Consider the following 18,553-nt stretch of genomic DNA (forward strand, 5'->3'; position numbering starts at 1 on the left):
TGTCTTTTTGAACCGTGTCTTATACACAGAGGCACTGTCATGTTAGAATAGAAACTGTTGCTATAAAATTAGAAGCACACAATTCCCTAGAATATCATTATATGCTTTAACATTAAGATTTGTACTCATAGATATCACTAAAGTAGTCAAACATGTTCATTAGAAGGGGGTGACCCAATACTTTTGTCAATATAGTGTACATTCTTCACAGAAAATGAGCCAAGGCCAATGAGTATGAGTTTGGAAAAATAATTAATAGACTCATTTTTCTTTTAATAAAAAGTGAAAACGTGTCCCACAGACCCGAACACCATATAAACAAGATTCTTTGTATTGTGACTTTATTCATTCATCCATTCTTTTTCATAATATTCAGGTTTATATAAATTTCATCAGTAATCATAAACAGAATTCAGTAATAGTTTAATAATATATTATAATACGTTATCTCAGATCAAATATATTGAGTGTGTGTGTTTGTGTACCTGTTTTTCTATCCTGGTGGGGACTTAAACCTGAATACACACAGACTCATGGGAACTCGTGTCACGGTGGGGACCTAAATTGAGGTCCCCATGGGTAAACAAGCTAATAAATCACACAGAATTAAGTTTTTTGAACATCTAAAAATGCAGAAAGTTTCCTGTAAGGGTAAGTAGAAAAAGCATTACGCCTATGAGAGTACCAGACATGTGTGTGTGTGTGCGTGCGTGCGTGCGTGTGTGTGCGTGCGTGTGTGTGTGTGTGTTACGACTCACGATCAAAACATTGCTTGGTCAAAATATGCAAAGCCTACTTTACATGTATATTAATTTGATTATAATATGATATAATACGTATATAATTCCTATTACGTATCCATTGTTACGACTCACAAGCCGTCAAAATATTGTTCAGCCAGGTTTTAAAAGTATGGGAGAAATTTGAGGTCACCGGTGTTTACGCAGAACTCATTTGCATCAAACGTTGCTATAGAAACCGCGCAGCGCACTTACGCACAGAAGTTCGACACTGCGGCGGAACTGTCCTTTGACGTCAAGCGGAAGCAGCCAATCGTGGCGTACGGAGTGTGTAGTAACACGTCACTCTTCGGAGCTCCAGGAACCGGCTCGACGAAGTCATTTTCACTTTCAATGGTCGTGTGATCGCCGTTATCATATCTTATTAATTAAAGCCTCGTCGATTAAAAAGGTACGTCTATCGTTGTGTTCTAGCAACGTTAATGAAATCGGGGTTCGTTGGCGTGTTAGATTTAAACCCGCAGACCCCGGATTAGCTCAGCGGAAGTCGATCATGTTACTGTGTGTGTAACGTTACGGGTGTATTTATTTAGTAGTATGTTTTGACATTAATGTTCGAGATATTCTATATTTTTAAATAGCATATATGGCTTATTTCTTGCTTTTCCTCTGCTTTCTTTTCCTGTGGTAACTTATATTGAGAGTGCGATGGAATTAGCGCGAGCTGTAGATATACGCGTGACGTCATGACGATGTTCTTACTTTGACTAAAACATGCAATATATTAATAACACCGGTGTGATACATTAAAGAACCTTTAGTCAGTTGTTAGTTACTAAGTTAGTAAGTTAGTGTGACTGCTGACCATATCTTAATAATTTGTTGGACTCATTCAGTATCAGATTTTTCTTATTTGTGGTTTTTTGACATGTGCAGCCTATCTAGTGCCTTTTGAAACAGTGAGTTCATGTCTGTCGGGAAACTCTATCATTGTGTAACCAATCAGTCAATACAGGTATTGCACCTTGATTTGGTGTTTAGGGCAGGCATGTCCAGGGATCCCTCTGATTTAGGGTTATCAGAGGCCAAATTCTCCTCTAATACTTTGAAGTGCTTTGTGGTTTAATCAGCAAATCTGTGACAGGAGTTGAGTAGGTATTCTAGGACAGGTGTGTCCCAGCAATAGTACGTTCTGCTTAAAAATAGCATCTGGTTTTGCTCCTCAACACATCTACGCATATCTCAGAACAACACGTTCTTAATGCCGTTTTGGGCTTGACAAGGGTAAGCACTCGTGTCAAGTTGCGTGAAAATTCCTTCTGTTATGAACAAACACAAAAGAATGCAATTTCCTCTCACATTGCTGACATGGGCGAAATTGTCCTTGTCACTCAAGTATTTGCTGTTAATTTTAGGCTCTGCTATCCTACTTGTCCAGTTTTGGAGACACAGCCCATTAGGTGTGGTTTAGGGTTAAAAAGACTTCGCAGCTCACTGTTTACTCATTTCAGCGTTTTTGGTCGTTCACAGTTCACACTGTCATGGCGACCTACCAAGAGTTCATCCAACAGAACGAAGATCGTGATGGAGTACGCTGCAGTTGGAACCTCTGGCCTTCCAGCCGCCTGGAGGCCACACGGCTAGTGGTTCCTGTTTCTTGCCTCTACACTCCTCTCAAAGAGAGACCGGACCTGCCTCCGGTCCAGTACGAGCCTGTACTGTGCAGTCGGGCCAACTGCAAAGCCGCACTCAACCCACTCTGGTAAGGACTGAATCACTTTTCCAAGCAGTATTGAGTTCTGTTTGTTTGTACAGCGTGTGGTCCGTATAGATAAATATCATGATGACATTTGATTTGCATATCTGAATCATTGATTAGTTGCTGGACTGGAATTGGAATGGGTTTTGAATATCAGCTTACACTTATAAACAGTTCGTTCCAGTTTATTAAATTAAACATTGGTGTCCTTAATCGTATTGCTGTTGCTGTCATTTTATATACACAATAAAGGGGGTTTAGAGGGTTTTAGATGAAGCTGATTTTGCCTGGATTGGATGTTGACCTTTTATTTTAGGGTTAGCTAAATCGTGTTTGCTCAAGTGGAGGTTTGGTCTTTTCCTCTAGTTTTCCACAGACTTGCTAATTACATTATTTCAGAGCTTTTAACATGTTAAAAGAGTCTATAGAGCGTTTAACATTATCATTGGTATGTTAATTTGATCAGGTTAGTTAAATGCTAATTGTTTCTTTTAATCACTTTGACTAAAGGAAGACAATTGTTTCCTTTCCTGTGCTAATGACTTGCATTAGAAAGACTTAAACAAGTCATAGACAAGTTTAGCACCTTTAACGCTTGATTTCCTTTTGTAGTCAAGTGGACTTCAAAGCTAAGATATGGGCCTGCAACTTCTGCTTCCAGAGGAACTCTGTGAGTATATATTACTGAAACTCATTTTCAGTCTTGGATTTGCTCCATGTGCTTCAGTAATGTCAGTCACACCTGTCACTGTGAGTAAATATTAATCTATTTCTTCACAGTTTCCGCCATCATACGCAGGCATTTCAGAAGTGAATCAGCCCGCAGAACTAATGCCTCAGTTCTCCACCATTGATTACATAGTGCAGGTAAACTTACATTTACTCTGTGTACTCTGTACCGTACATAGGCATACTTTACTGTACAAACATAGACTAACTACAACTCCTTTAGCTCACAGATAGCTGCTTGTCACAAGCCACGTTGTCATTCTGTAATGAAGCTAGTGTTCATTGTGTTTTGACAAGTGACAGGATTTTGAAATAGTTCAAATAAATAGTTTAAATAGTTGTCCTTCCATTTAAAAGTGTGTATACACTTCCATTCAAAAGAATTATTTGCCCACCAAGGCTACATTTATTTGATTAGCAATACAAATAGTAATATTGTGGAATTTTTTTATATATACGTATATTAAAGGTGAATTTCTTAGATGAATACTAAGATGAATCTCTTACACTTATGCTTTGATGAATAAAATGTTCAAAGAACAGAATGTATTTGAAACACAAAATCTTCTGTAACATTATGAATGTCTTTACTGACACTTTTTTAAATTTTTCTTTAAAAAAATCGAACTCCAGTAATGTATATATTACCATTTAAAATGTATCAAAATAAATTAATTAAATTAAAGTATTTATCAATTACCATTATGTAACCTGATTTATTTATTTTCAGCGTGGACCTCCAACCCCTCTCATCTTCCTGTATGTGGTGGACACATGTCTGGAGGAGGAAGACCTCCAGGCCCTGAAAGAATCCCTTCAGATGTCTCTGAGTCTTTTGCCACCTAATGCCCTGGTGGGTCTCATCACCTTTGGCCGCATGATTCAGGTCCATGAGCTCAGCTGTGACGGTATCTCCAAGAGCTACGTCTTCCGCGGCACAAAAGAGCTCACGCCCAAACAGATAGAGGTCAGTGATCTTTCTTTATTGCGTTTTGATTTACCATTCCTAAATCTATCAAATCGCCAATAAGTGACCATATAAAGCAGAGTTTTCAGTTATTTATCAAGTGTGTCTTCTGTTTGCAGGAGATGCTGGGACTGATGAAGCCAGCCACTTCTGGACAGCAAGGCAAACCACTGGCCCCTCATGATGGTGCTGCTTCCTGCAGGTATGAGACGTTCATCCGTCACTCTCCTTAGCATGCACATTAGAAGTGAACAGAAGCTTTTACATAAGAGTCTCAAGAACATGGTTTACACGAAGGAAGTTGCGCTCATTTTCTATTTTCTTTGCACCTGTTTTAGATTTCTGCAGCCTGTGCAAGCAGTAGACATGAACCTGACCGACATTCTGGGGGAGTTGCAGAGAGACCCCTGGCCTGTTCCTCAGGGGAAGAGACCTCTCCGTTCCACGGGCATCGCCCTTTCTATTGCTATTGGACTACTCGAGGTAAAGCCAGGATGTTAATCATTTAAAAGCTCATCTTTTATGGCATAAATCTGTATAGTATTTAAATCTGAGATCTTTAAAAGAGAGATAGGGGAGAATTAAAAAAGCTGGATGTATGACTAAAACTCATTAAATGCACACTTGATTTTGCATATCTTCACTGAACCAATGTTCAGTACCCTGAGAATTCCTGCACAGATTTTTCTCCTTTCATTATAACTCTGGTCTGGCTGTGAGTTCAAATTGGCTACGTGTCAGTAATGCTGGCTGTGAGGTTCAAAGTTCACTTCAGCTGTCATGTCATATCAGAACAGTTGTACCTAGTACTCGAACCGGTCATTATTCTTACATAACTCCCAAGATAGGAAACAGACTACCTACTGCACTCTTGAGTTTGTTTGATAATAAGTCTAGCATGGCTGATTTAACTTTATCCTGCATTATTCTCTTTAAAAGACACCATTAAAGTTTGTAATATGTGGAAAAATACTCAAATATACACTTTGACAATTAACTGAATATAGTTTTTAGCATTTTATTCATTGTCTCTCTCTGTCATTCTATTTGTAGGGCACTTTCCCTAACACAGGGGCCCGTGTGATGCTGTTCACCGGTGGCCCCCCAACACAGGGGCCCGGCATGGTGGTGGGAGATGAACTGAAGATCCCCATCCGCTCCTGGCACGACATCCAGAAAGACAACGCTCGCCATCTGAAGAAGGCCACTAAGGTGATTACAGATTTTAGTTAAAGGATCTGATGATTTTCCATTCTGTTTTGTTCCTGAAATGCTAAATAAGAATTTCTGTTGATATGTATTTAGTATTACGAGGCTCTGGCAAACCGCGCAGCAGTAAATGGACACAGCGTCGACATCTATGCCTGTGCGCTGGATCAGACGGGACTTCTAGAGATGAAATGCCTGTCTAACCTCACAGGGTGAGAATTGATTAAAGATTATTAATCTTAATATTTCTTACATGCTATTTAATGTCTTCAATATCAACATATTTCTTTGAGGCCAAGTAATTCAAGTGTAATATGATATATTTAAAAAAATATTTCTTGTTTTGTTTTAGGGGCCACATTGTCATGGGCGATTCCTTCAACACATCTCTTTTCAAGCAGACCTTCCAAAGAGTCTTCAGCAAAGACTACAATGGAGAGTTTCGCATGGCTTTTGGTGGCACTTTGGAAGTGAAGGTAAAATAGTTGGATTTAAAATACCTTGCAGTATCTTGCCAACCCCAAACTTTTGAACAGTAGTGTAAGTTAGCACATCCATCTAAACCTTTTTGCCTTTTTCTTCTCAGACCTCAAGAGAGCTGAAGATATCTGGTGCGATTGGGCCATGTGTGTCTCTCAACACCAAAGGACCCTGTGTTTCAGACAATGTAAGTCCCAAGCGTGTAACTTCCCATTTCATGCCAGCTTTTGCAATGGGTTCCAAATAGGACTTCACACATGTGTACACATATGTGAGAATGTCTCGTTTTTTCACAGGAAATGGGTGTCGGAGGAACATGTCAGTGGAAGATTTGTAGTCTCACGCCTGCCACTACCTTGGCCCTGTACTTTGAAGTAGTAAATCAGGTATATTGTTATATAATTATCAGTTGTACATGCAGTTGGGTGTGAGAGCTTATATTAAGATTGATGTATCAATAACACCGGTATGTTATATTTTTGTAGCACAACGCCCCAGTTCCTCAGGGTGGAAGAGGAGCTGTCCAGTTTGTTACGCAATACCAGCATTCAAACACACAGCGGCGGATCCGTGTCACCACCATTGCCAGGAAGTGAGTCTTAGCTTCAGCTTTCAACCTCATGAAATTATGTTATCAGTTGATATCATATTAAAGTCAAGGTCTTGGTTGGTTCTTTTCATTCATAAGATTTTCCTTTGTTAATATCAACTTTGATGTGGTACAAAAAGGCCTTTGAGTTATCTAAAGTCAACATATCTCATGTTTCCATGTACTATTTGTGTTTGCTGTAGCTCAAAATAGATTTAGCTGCGTAAATGTGTAGTTTAAGCCCTGAATAGCTCTTCAGTAGTCAAATTCTTGAATGTTCAATTTGTGCGTCATTTGTTCTTGACAAACCGGTTCTTTCTATTGTCACACCTAGTTGGGCTGACGCACAGTCCCAGATCCAGCATATTGAGTCGTCATTTGATCAGGAGGCCTCTGCCGTTCTCATGGCCCGGCTCGGCGTTTTCAGGGCAGAGTCAGAGGAGGGGCCTGACGTTCTCCGCTGGCTAGACAGGCAGCTCATTCGCTTGGTGAGTATCACAGCTATTTAGAAGGAAATGTAGGTCAATGCCTCCATTCAGAAGAGGCGATATGACAAATCATTGAACCATTATTATTATTATAATAATGAATGTAGAAGTTGCGTCACACTCAACTTTTGTGTTTGTTGTTTGGTTTCAGTGTCAGAAGTTTGGCCAGTTTAATAAAGAAGATCCAAACTCCTTCAAACTGTCTGAATCTCTCTCTCTGTACCCACAGGTAAAACACACTCTTTCAGATAAACTCTTATATTTGTGATAGGACAGAGTCCTTAAAAAGTCTTCAATTCAGTTTGATCAATACAGTATTAAAGTCCAAAATAGTCTTCAATATCCATAAATGTTTATGTTATAAAATGTTGTAGATGACATGTAAAAGTGCATATTTTATCTGTATTTTTATTATATTGTTTGTATTCAATTATTTATATATATATTATGTATGTTTTATCATCTTTTTGAATGACCTGCCAGAAGTACTAAAACAATAGACATATTAAATTAAGAGTCCTGGTGTATTTATAATTAAAAGTCCCACATTATGCACAAATGTAGCAAAAATGATGCCTAAATACCCGACATTTAATTCAAAGTAAACTCTTGTAGCCTGTTTATTAACGCTATTATCACATCAGCAAAATCCAGTATTTTAGATTTAATTGGCATTTATTGATATATTAGTACATAAGTCAGTATATATGGAATATATCTTGCCTTGAATATTTAAAACTTGCCGCTACACTGTTTTGCAATTGAATGTGTGCCTGTTTAAATACATAAATGATGCATGATTTATTTTGAGATTGTACTGTATGATTAAAACCTCTGCAGATAACCTGTATGAGAATATCACATTTCTGAAATTAAAACTTGTCTATTTTCTTAACAGTTCATGTTCCACATGAGGAGATCCCCATTCCTGCAGGTGTTCAATAACAGTCCGGATGAGTCGTCCTACTACAGGCATCATTTTGTACGTCAGGATCTGACACAGTCGCTCATAATGATACAGCCCATCCTCTACTCTTACTCTTTCTACGGCCCTCCAGAGGTGATTTGAAACCCATCCATGCAACATTATAGTGCAGAATGTTATGTTATTCAGCTCGCACTCATCTCGTATTTGTCTGGTTTTGTAGCCCGTTCTTCTGGACAGCAGCAGCATCCTTCCTGATCGCATTCTGTTGATGGACACCTTCTTCCAGTTGGTGATTTACCATGGAGAGGTACGAATAAATGCTTTGTTGCAGCTCACTAGATTTTGAATCAGAACTGTTAATTTCAGGAGGTTCCTCAAATGTTTAATGGTGTTTGTCTGAGTTCAGTTCAGTGATGGTGTTATTCTCGTCTTCACAGACTATCGCTCAGTGGAGAAAGGCTGGATACCAGGAGATGGCAGAGTATGAGAACTTCAAGCAGCTCCTTCAGGCTCCTCTAGACGACGCTCAGGAGATCTTGCAGTCACGCTTCCCCATGCCCAGATACATCGACACCGAGCACGGAGGTTCACAGGCCCGCTTCCTCCTCTCCAAAGTCAACCCCTCCCAGACCCACAACAACCTCTACGCCTGGGGCCAGGTACACACCTTAAGCTATGACGGAGCGCTATGTTCATTATGTGTTCTTAGGTGCTTGAAATGAATTCAGTGTTGACCGGAATGTCTGATCTCTAATATTATATCTCCTCCTTGTAGGAGTCCGGAGCACCAATCCTCACAGACGACGTCAGTCTGCAAGTTTTTATGGACCATCTCAAGAAACTGGCTGTTTCAAGTTCAGCATAAACTTTCTGCAGAAGATCAGTGAAGGATGTACATTTAGAGTGTTGAAGAAAAGAACTTTTGACCTAATCTTCTGGAAAAACTTCCATATCCAACCTTGACAAAATGCATCTCTATGTTTGTTTAGGAGGTTCTCCAGAGAAACGGTTGTTAGATGTTTTCTAATTCTCATCTACGCAAGTAATTATGATTTGTATGTCACGTTTGTGTGCTTAATTAATTTAGTCGAGTTTGTGTCTAACAGAAAGTGTTACATGTTAAAACTTAATAACATAACATCTGATTTCCCAAAGAGAGAATGTTTTCTACATCATGTTGTTTGTGCCGCTCTTTCCCAAGCACGTTTAGACTGAAATTCCTGTTAATGCTTATTTGCAAGAATCCTCTTGTCTGTTATTTTTTTTGTATTGCACAGATCTACAGACTTCTCACTCATAAACTGTACCTGTGATCTGCTCACTTGCGGGGAGAAACAGTATTTTACTGTATAGTCCTGTTCCTCCAGTCCTGTAATTAAATGAATGTTGTATTTTAAGAATTTAAACGTGACTTGTGACCCACATTCCAGTTTTATCTTGATTACAATTATGAACTAATGCTATGCATAATATTTATAGTGAAAATATCTTGTAGGTTTACTTCATTTCAAAGGTAAAGCCAAAGTTGAGCACCTTGAATGTGCAAACTCTGGTCTTGATCTAAAATAAAACATTACAAATCAACACGACTGAGCATTTGTACCTATTTATATCAGGATTTTATCTCTGATGAAATGTGGACAACAATTTGTACTTACGCACATTATTATTTGTAACTGTAAAGTTCACAATATGATTTGTTATTTGTGCAATGATTTTTTTTATATTTTATAAAATATAAATATGTGGACACCTAATTTTGTTTCTTTTTTGAACAAGATCTAGTCTATAATAATTTAATTAATTAAATTTAATAAGTAAAACTCAGCGCTGAGAAAAGTAACAGATACGAAGTGACCATGCTTTTATTTACTAGGCCTGGACAATGCTATTTATCTAAATAATTGCATTTTAGTATTATTTGAATTATTTTTTTTTTATTATTGCAAGTATAAACAATTAACTTCAATTAAATATAACAATGGATGACATTATAAATACAGAAATAATACAGGAAGACAATAAAGAAAAAAATTTATAAAACAAAGTAGTACAGAGGTAGTAAATAAAAAATTACATAACATTTAGCATATTATACAGTTTCACAAATTTGACACTTTTTGTGGTGTTAACATTTTTAAAGAAAATGATGTAATTCTGGGGATGTTGAAGAAAATTTGGATTTATGAATATAATATGTTTCCTACAAACTAAATACATTTCCTATATATGTTCTTATGTTATGTTCACAATGAGAAAAATAACAAAACCTATCACACACAGTTAAATCAGTGTCTATATTTTGAAGAAAATAATTTTGACACTTAATTTTGAAATTTAATTTTGACAAACAAAGGGGTATTTTACTTGAATTAATATTTTATGTGACAAATAAAAACTCTTGAATCTTGAAAAAAAAAAAAAAAACCTACATTTCACTGCTGGTTATACTCTGTATAATTGTGTATGTGACAAATAAAAACTCTTGAATCTTGAATCTAATAGTATTTGAATGAATTCAATAAAAAAAAGTTATTTCTAGAAGTCCTTTTTTTAAGAAACTCGTTCTGATTGGTCGCTTCTCTAACAAGGAAGTGACAGCAAATCAGGCGTGAAATGCATAATGTGGGAAAAATATAAAAATAAACCAAATGTGGCAAGTAAGGTGAGATAAAGAGGGAAAGGGAGACATGCACGTGATCCACGCTCCGGAACAGAAGGTGGCGGGAATGAACCAATGTTTAAAAAGAAGAAGAAGAAGAAGAAGAAGGAAGTGACAACACGAGTGGTTTTTATTGCAGCGTCCTTGTGAATATTGGCGTATGCTCAATTTAATATCCTGCATTTTTGACAATAAATTGCAGATATGAAGATAGATCCTGTAAAATGGAACCGGAATGCGTCGCTGGCCTATGCTGTTGGTGTTTGGACCATGCTTGGTTACGCATATTACAAATACACGCTGGGAGACGACAAAGCCAAAGGTGAATTACTACAGGTTCATATGCATCGAGAATATCAATTAATCTACACATTTGGACTTAAAATGTATTATAGCAGCTTAAAAAATCACTGTGGGAATTTATACACTAAATAAAATCACAATGTTGTGAATGTAATTTGTTGCACATAATGCACTGTTTTTTTTTTTTGTTTTTTAGTTGAAAAGGTCGTCGAAGAAAACAAACCTAATGTGAAGATATATGAAACCAAACACACTCGGACCACTATTATCTATAAGGACGAGTCTGTGCCATATACCACCATGCTTTTAAACTTCATCAAATCTACTTATGGAAGTTCAACAGAGAGTCAAAAACCAGAAGAAGAAGAGAAATGAGTTTGCTTGTTTGTTTTTCTGAAGAAAACCCCCTTTTTTATTATTATTATTAAATTAAAAAGCAAAATGAATGTGAACTCAAGTGCAGTATAAATGAGGCAATTCACTGGCAACATATATTAAATATTTTGATGATTGTCTTTTAAGATAAGCAAGACATCTGAAGGAGAATACTGTGTTCGCAGCATCTGTGTTAAAGGAATAGTTCACCCAAAAAAGGAAAATGTGCTGAAACGTTTACTCACCCTAAAGACATCAAAGATGTAGATGAGTGTGTTTCTTCATCAGAACAGATTTGGAGAAATTCAGCATTTCATCACTTGCTCTGCAGTGAATGGGTGCCGTCAGAATGAGAGTCCAAACAGATAAAAACATCACAATAATCCAGTAACTCCATCAGTTAATGTCATGTAACGTGAAAAGCTTTGTAATAAATTCAGTTTCTTTTCTAGAAACTAGAAAATACAACTTATGATAAACTCTGAACTTTTGTTGGTGTGTTTATTGCTTCATTCAAGATATATATTTTTTAATTTATGTAAAAAAATATTAATTTAACTTTTTGGGGGTTTTGTTTTTGAATCATGTTAATCGGCACTTAATAACAAAGAGCCAAAACGGGTTTATAGGCAGGATGGTTTTGTAGTTTTAACATAGCTGTGAATTACACTACCAGTCAAATGTTTGGCCGCACCTACACGTACCATTACTACTTCACACACATGTGACCCTGGACCACAAAACCAGTCTTATGTCACTGGGGTATATTTGTAGCAATAGCCAAAAATACACTGTATGGGTCAAAATTATCCATTTTTCTTTCATGCCAAAAATCATTAGGATATTAAGAAAAGATCATGTTCCATGAAGAAATTTTGTCAATTTCCTACTGTAAATATATAAAAACGGTCCCACTTTACATTAGGTGGCCTTAACTACTGTGTACTTACATTGAAATTAATCATTTGATACAATGCACTTATTGTGTACATACATGTTTTTACATTGTACTTATATTTTTAAAAATACCTATTTGTAATTACATCTGTAATTAATTTCTGTAGTTACATTTATAATTACACTGTTGACCCACCCCTTACACCTTAACCCACCCTTAAACCTACCCATACCACCAAACCTGTCCCTAACCTTACCCGTATCCCACCTCAATAGCAGCAAAAGTGTTTTAAAATACAATATGACCACAATAAGTACATTGTACTTATTTTCTGATGTAAGTACATAGTAGTTAAGGCCACCTAATATAAAGTGTGACCATAAAAACTTATTAAGAACTTCATTTGGACAACTTTTAAGGCGAATCAATATTTGGATTTTGTTGCACGCTCATATTTCAGATTTTCATATAGTTGTATCTCGGCCAAATATTGTCCTATCCTTACAAACCATACATCAATGGAAACATCTCAATTTCCAAAAATTGATCCTTGTGACTGGTTTTGTGGTCCAGGGTCACATTTGAGAATAATAGTAAGGTCCTTACAACTATAAACTCAAATTTAATACAAACTTTGAATGCTTCTTCAGTACCCAATTAAATAAATTACAATCAGGAATATATTTCAAGGTAATTAATAATTCTTAATAAAAAAATTAATGCTTTATTTTAGCTAAATATTTATCTGAAATGATTCACGGCATTGCGCATTTCGTCCGCAAGGGGGCGGAGCCGCTCAGAGGGGCGGGGCTTCGTAGAAACCGGAAGATCAAAGTGTTCGAGTGTTACACGTGATTGGAGACCAAAACTATGAAGGCGATCATTCAAAAAGTAACGAAGGCAAGCGTAACAGGTACGGCACAAAGTTCACACATTTCGCAATAAATCTTGCTGTCAGCTGCTTGTAATACTGTCGGTTAATTTGTTGAAATGAAAATGAAAGCGGCGACAGGCGTGACTGTATCCACTGTACACTGCTCATGCGCGCTCCACGCTTCAACACCTTCACATTACTGTCTTATTAAATGTGCGTTTTGAAATATACACAGATGTGGTAGTCTATGCATCAGATCTAACTGTTCAGATCAGCTCTAAGTATCATGTTAAGTACGCAGCTCGTGTTACGCTGTCTTTACGCAGTTGGGGAGGAGCAGGTCAGCTCCATAGGCAGAGGACTCTGCGTCTTACTCGGCATCTCAGTGGAGGACACGCAGAAGGATGCTGACTACATGCAAGTACTGATGTCTGGCCAAAAAACAGTTTTGGCAGGGAGTGCATTTGTAATGTAATAACTAGTGCTGTCAAACGATTAATCGCATCCAAAATAAAAGTTTTTGTTAATATATGAGTGTGTGCTGTGTATATTTATTTTGTATATTTAAATACAAACACATGCATGTATATGCTTAAGAAAAATGTTTATATATTATAAAATATAAATGTATACATGCATGTAAATATTTCCAAAATATATGCTGTATGTGAGAGTATGTATATATACATAATTAATACACACGGTATACACACATATATTATGTAAACAAAAACTTTTTTTTGTGCGATTAATTGTTTGACAGCACTAATAATAACACATAAAGTAATAATAATTATTATAACAATATCAAATACAGTAATAATGAATAAATAGTATTTATGAATGCAATTCATTCATTAGTATATTTAATAGTAATGTTATAAAACCAGGATCTGTTTTTTGTAGATCAGGTATTTCATTCATAAAACCAGGGTTGTAGGATTGATCCTGAAAGTAAAGAACATATTTAGGCACGGATCTTAAATAAGTATTATCACATTTGCTCTTTCCGTTATATCCCATAAATGTTACACTGAAGCTTATATCCTGATACTTGTTACCTGAAAACGTTTCACAACAGTTTTTGACGCTTTATTGTTGTTTATATGTGACCCTGGACCACAAAACCAGTCATAAAAGTACATTTTTTGAAATTGAGATTTATACATAATCTGAAAGCTTTCCACTGATGTATGGTTTGTTAGGATAGAACAATATTTGGCTGAGATACAATATTTGAAAATCTGGGTGCAAAAAAATCACAATATTGAGAAAATCGCCTTTAAAATTGTCCAAATGAAGTTCTTAGCAATGCATATATAAGTTTTGATATTTACAGTAGGAAATTGACAAAATATCTTCATGGAACATGATCTTTTCTTAATATCCTAATGATTTTTGGCATAAAAGAAAAATGGATAATTTTGACCCATGCAATGTATTGTTTGCAAATGAAGTTGAATTTTCAGCATACTCCAGTCTTGAGTGTCACATGATCCTTCAGAAATCATTCTAATATGCTGATTATAATTCACTCACGCAATTTAAATTTTCTCCTGTTTTTCAAATGTATTTCCTCATTCAACAGAGCACGAGATGTTTTGACGAATGTTTGTGCTGCTCTTTCCATTTTTATGCTGCTTACAGTGACCATATCAAATATTTTCTGTATGTCTGATCTGTATGATGTTGTTTATCAGGGTACGTAAGATTCTTAACTTGCGTCTGTTTGAGGATGAGAACGGCCGTGCCTGGAGCCGCAGCGTGATGGACAGAGAGCTGGAGGTGCTGTGTGTGAGTCAGTTCACTCTGCAGTGTATCCTCAAGGGAAATAAGCCTGACTTCCACTCTGCCATGCCGGCCGAACTGGCCCAGCCCTTCTACAACAACATCCTGGAGCAGCTGAGGGAAGCCTATAAACCAGAACTCATCAAAGGTGAGGGCAGGCCAGCTGACCGTAATCTTCTGATTAGGATTTGTTCGACGTTTAAGGTATTTGCTGCATTAAGAGATGATGCCAACCCTTCAGAGGACCTCAGATGATGCCAACCTCAAACAACATACAAAACTACCAAATTTTGCTATAAGTTTAATTGCAACATATAATTATTGCAGTTTATAGTGTTCACCGTCTGTTTGATTACGTTATTAACTAACTGCATGAATTTTACTGCATATTTCTGCCATATGGACATCGACTTGATATAGTTGATAAGCTACTACTAAGGGATCATGTAGAAACTTTAAAATAGAAACTTACATTTTCTATAAAGCTGCTTTGCAACGATTTGTATCGTGAAAAGCGCTATAGAAACAAACTAAAATGGAACTGAATTAACTAAATAGGTTATCAAAAAACGACATTTTTACTCACTTATGTCATTCCAAACATTTTAAAGAATGTTTCCAAAGTTTTTTTATGATTTAATGGTGAATGTGATGACAACAGTTTCATTTTTGGCGAACGGTAATTTAGAAATGTGCAATTTTAATATACAGTAAGAAGACTCCATTTAATTTATTAACCTAATTTATTAAAACAAAAATTTAATAAAAGCTTAACTTGTTATATTTAAGAATTGTATTACTTGTGTTCAAATTAATAAATGAATATATATCACCCAATGTGTTATTAAGCTAAATTAATAGAAGCATTTGTTAATTTAGTTAATTACTATTAATATTATTTTTATATACAAGTGTCATTAATATAAAATACTAAATAAAGTATTCTATTTAAAAAAATGTTTTTTGACAATTTAGTGTAATAATTATACCTGATGACAGACTAAGCAGAAATCATCTGAAATGTGATTTCATTATAAGACTTATATGTCTAGGCCTATGTATATATACATATTTACAAAAAAATAATTTATATACTTAATTGTAAAGCACTTTGAATTACCACTGTGTATGAAGTGTGAAATATAAATAAACTTGCCTTGCCTTAATTGAAATGCTAAAAACATATTTTATTTTTCTCACCATGCCAGAGTGTTGGTTTTAACTTGCACAGCTTGTGTTGTGTTGCAGATGGGCAGTTTGGTGCAAAAATGCAGGTACTCATTCAAAATGATGGACCTGTGACCATTCAGCTGGAGTCTCCTGCTGGCCCTACAGACCCTAAACTGGTATCCAGCTTTGATTCGCGATGAAATACATGCCTCATAGGGGTGTGCGATTATATATTGTCTGCGATAATATCGTAATTGTTGTTTTAATGATGTGCAATTTGACAATATCGAGTATTTTGCAAAAACCAAACAAAACACCTACGGAGTGCATGCTTACATGAGCCTGCTTGGTGATGAAGCGGGTTACACAGTGCACGTGCGCATTTAGAGTGTGTTCTTTCACTGCATGATTCAGTCTGTTAAAATGCATTAAGAATGATCGCAAAATTCAAGATATGGGAGCAGAAAATTTATATATTTACGTTTCATGCCGTTTTGTTCTTCAAAAATAACCATGATTACAAATGTGATATTGATTTTAAACAACAGTTCAATAAACAATAAGTTAATACGTTTAGACACCATATTGCCTGTTTTTGCTCCATTTCGCCAACAAAAATAATTCCAAACAGCTAACGTTACAGCACTGTTTTGCATCTCTGAGCAACATGGCAGTGCTTCAGTCCGCAATATTGACTCGCTTATTAACAGTGACTTTCTGTCACCTACTGGTGGTTTTAATTTCACATTTAAAGTCTATTTTTAAAATCATTTTAAATATCAGTATTCAATGTTTTATGTTTAAAATGTCAACAACAAAAAAATTATGCATTTCTAAGTCGTTAAAACACTCCATGTCCCTCTGAGCTGCATTAAATAGTGTGTAAATAGATCTAAATGCCACTGCAGATGCAACTTCAGCAAATATTAATTTTAAAAATACTGGTTTCGTTTGTTTGGTAACAGCCTAAATGTGTATTATCTTAATTGACTGATTAAATGTACGCTTTTAGAAAAAAATGCTTTATTAAAGGTAAAAATCAATTTAAACTTAAATGAAAAGATTAATTAATCACTGATGTGAACTGACCACACAGAATATGAAGAATATCAATATCAGCACAATAACACACTGCAAAATATCGCCTGAAAAAAAAAATATATATTGAGATATCATTTTTTTTTTCAATATCGCACACCCCTAATGCCTCAACATTATCTTCTACAGAAACTGTAAATTCTGTAGTTCTGTTTACAGCATGAATTGTCTTGGGACTGTATAAACCCACAAACCGGTTTGCCTCTCTTCCTTTTTTCATGCTTCAGCTGTCCAAACAAGAGAAGCAACAGCAGCGGAAAGAAAAAACACGGTCAAAAGGCCCCTCCGAGTCCAGCAGAGAGAAGGCAGCTCTGCGCTCGAAAGCGGACCCCAGCGCCAGCAGCGGAGCAGAGGGAGACGTGTCCTCTGAACGCGAACCATAGAGTACCTCACGGTACACTTACGGCCACAGTCAAAACTGAACTTATATAAGCTGCTTTTTCATTATTACTGAACTGTATCAAGCTCCAGAGGTTGACACCAAATATCACAGTCTGCTCATTGTATTTCTTTGTTTTTTTTAAGGATTTTGCAACTTGCATATCAGTCCAGCTTCCAGTGGAAGGCTGCCGTCTTCAGGGACGTCTTTCAGTGCAGCTCATACCGCTGACTCTCCGTCTTATTACTGTCCACTATAGTGCCCAGTCTGATTTTCCTCTGAAACCTGGATTGTACTGTATATAAACATAAGAACAAGTGGCAGCTCCACATTTACTAGTAGAAAAAAGACTCAGGCACACATCAGTGGTATTTTAGCACACATTATCGGAGTATTTACTATGCCATCTAATTTATTTAAATGTATACATCTCTGTGGTGTGTTTTAATAAAAACAGGAAAGAAAAATGTCAGTTTATAATTACTTATTCCTGTGATGTTGAGTACTATTGTTCTTTTTACATAATGCCATCATATTTGAAGATCTTGTTTAGATCTACAAATCTGAATCATTGTTCATAAATATATTTTCTATTATTACAGAGCTAGTGCCAGTCATTACGGACCTAGTTTGAAATTTAAATCACCGTATAATACAGTGTGACCAACAAAAGAGTCAATAATTTCATAGAATAATTGCCAAATATGGTAAATAACAAACGAGGACAACACGACAATGGAGCTTTTCTGAGGTAACCTGCTTATGGCACTTTAAGTAGGAAACAAAAGCAAAAGAAAAACCTGTACAATTTAATAATAAAAAAGCACAATGATTGTCTTGCACTTGGAGAGGATGTTTCAGAAGTTAAAGATAATTTACAGGTAACTGATTGGGTGGGGTGTTGTGATTTTTCATGCATGCACTGGAGGACATTAATGCTGAAGATTTCTAAAAATATTTATAATTGAATGAATTTTCAGTTAGATAATTATAAAAACATGCTAATGCAAAACTTTAATGTCATTCTTCATTATATTCATTTTTGATTGTATTTTTCCTTGTAAATAAAAAAAAGTATCAAATTTGTATGAACAGTCTGAAACACGGCTATTGCATT

The 18,553-nt window shown here is 36.0% G+C and overlaps 2 protein-coding genes across 2 annotated transcripts; both read left to right on the plus strand.

The window, feature by feature from the left end:
* Positions 1 to 1,047: 1,047 nt before the first annotated feature.
* LOC306844528 (protein transport protein Sec23A) lies at positions 1,048 to 9,644 on the plus strand. The gene is made up of 19 exons (XM_079376741.1): positions 1,048 to 1,191; positions 2,271 to 2,502; positions 3,112 to 3,169; positions 3,280 to 3,366; positions 3,959 to 4,195; positions 4,315 to 4,397; positions 4,534 to 4,678; positions 5,249 to 5,407; positions 5,501 to 5,616; positions 5,757 to 5,880; positions 5,991 to 6,071; positions 6,181 to 6,270; positions 6,370 to 6,476; positions 6,808 to 6,961; positions 7,113 to 7,190; positions 7,860 to 8,021; positions 8,110 to 8,196; positions 8,327 to 8,548; positions 8,665 to 9,644. The coding sequence occupies exons 2-19, from the start codon at positions 2,282 to 2,284 to the stop codon at positions 8,752 to 8,754; spliced, it is 2,301 nt and encodes a 766-aa protein (XP_079232867.1). The 5' UTR covers positions 1,048 to 1,191; positions 2,271 to 2,281; the 3' UTR covers positions 8,755 to 9,644.
* A 3,281-nt stretch (positions 9,645 to 12,925) lies between these two features.
* On the plus strand, positions 12,926 to 18,523 carry dtd1 (D-aminoacyl-tRNA deacylase 1). The gene is made up of 6 exons (XM_079377278.1): positions 12,926 to 13,040; positions 13,328 to 13,418; positions 14,702 to 14,937; positions 16,038 to 16,135; positions 17,285 to 17,451; positions 17,583 to 18,523. Exons 1-5 carry the CDS (start codon positions 12,998 to 13,000, stop codon positions 17,438 to 17,440), a joined length of 624 nt encoding a protein of 207 aa, XP_079233404.1. The 5' UTR covers positions 12,926 to 12,997; the 3' UTR covers positions 17,441 to 17,451; positions 17,583 to 18,523.
* Positions 18,524 to 18,553: the final 30 nt, after the last annotated feature.

Source organism: Barbus barbus (genome assembly GCF_936440315.1).
Source record: "Barbus barbus genome assembly, chromosome: 25".
NCBI lineage: Eukaryota > Metazoa > Chordata > Actinopteri > Cypriniformes > Cyprinidae > Barbus > Barbus barbus.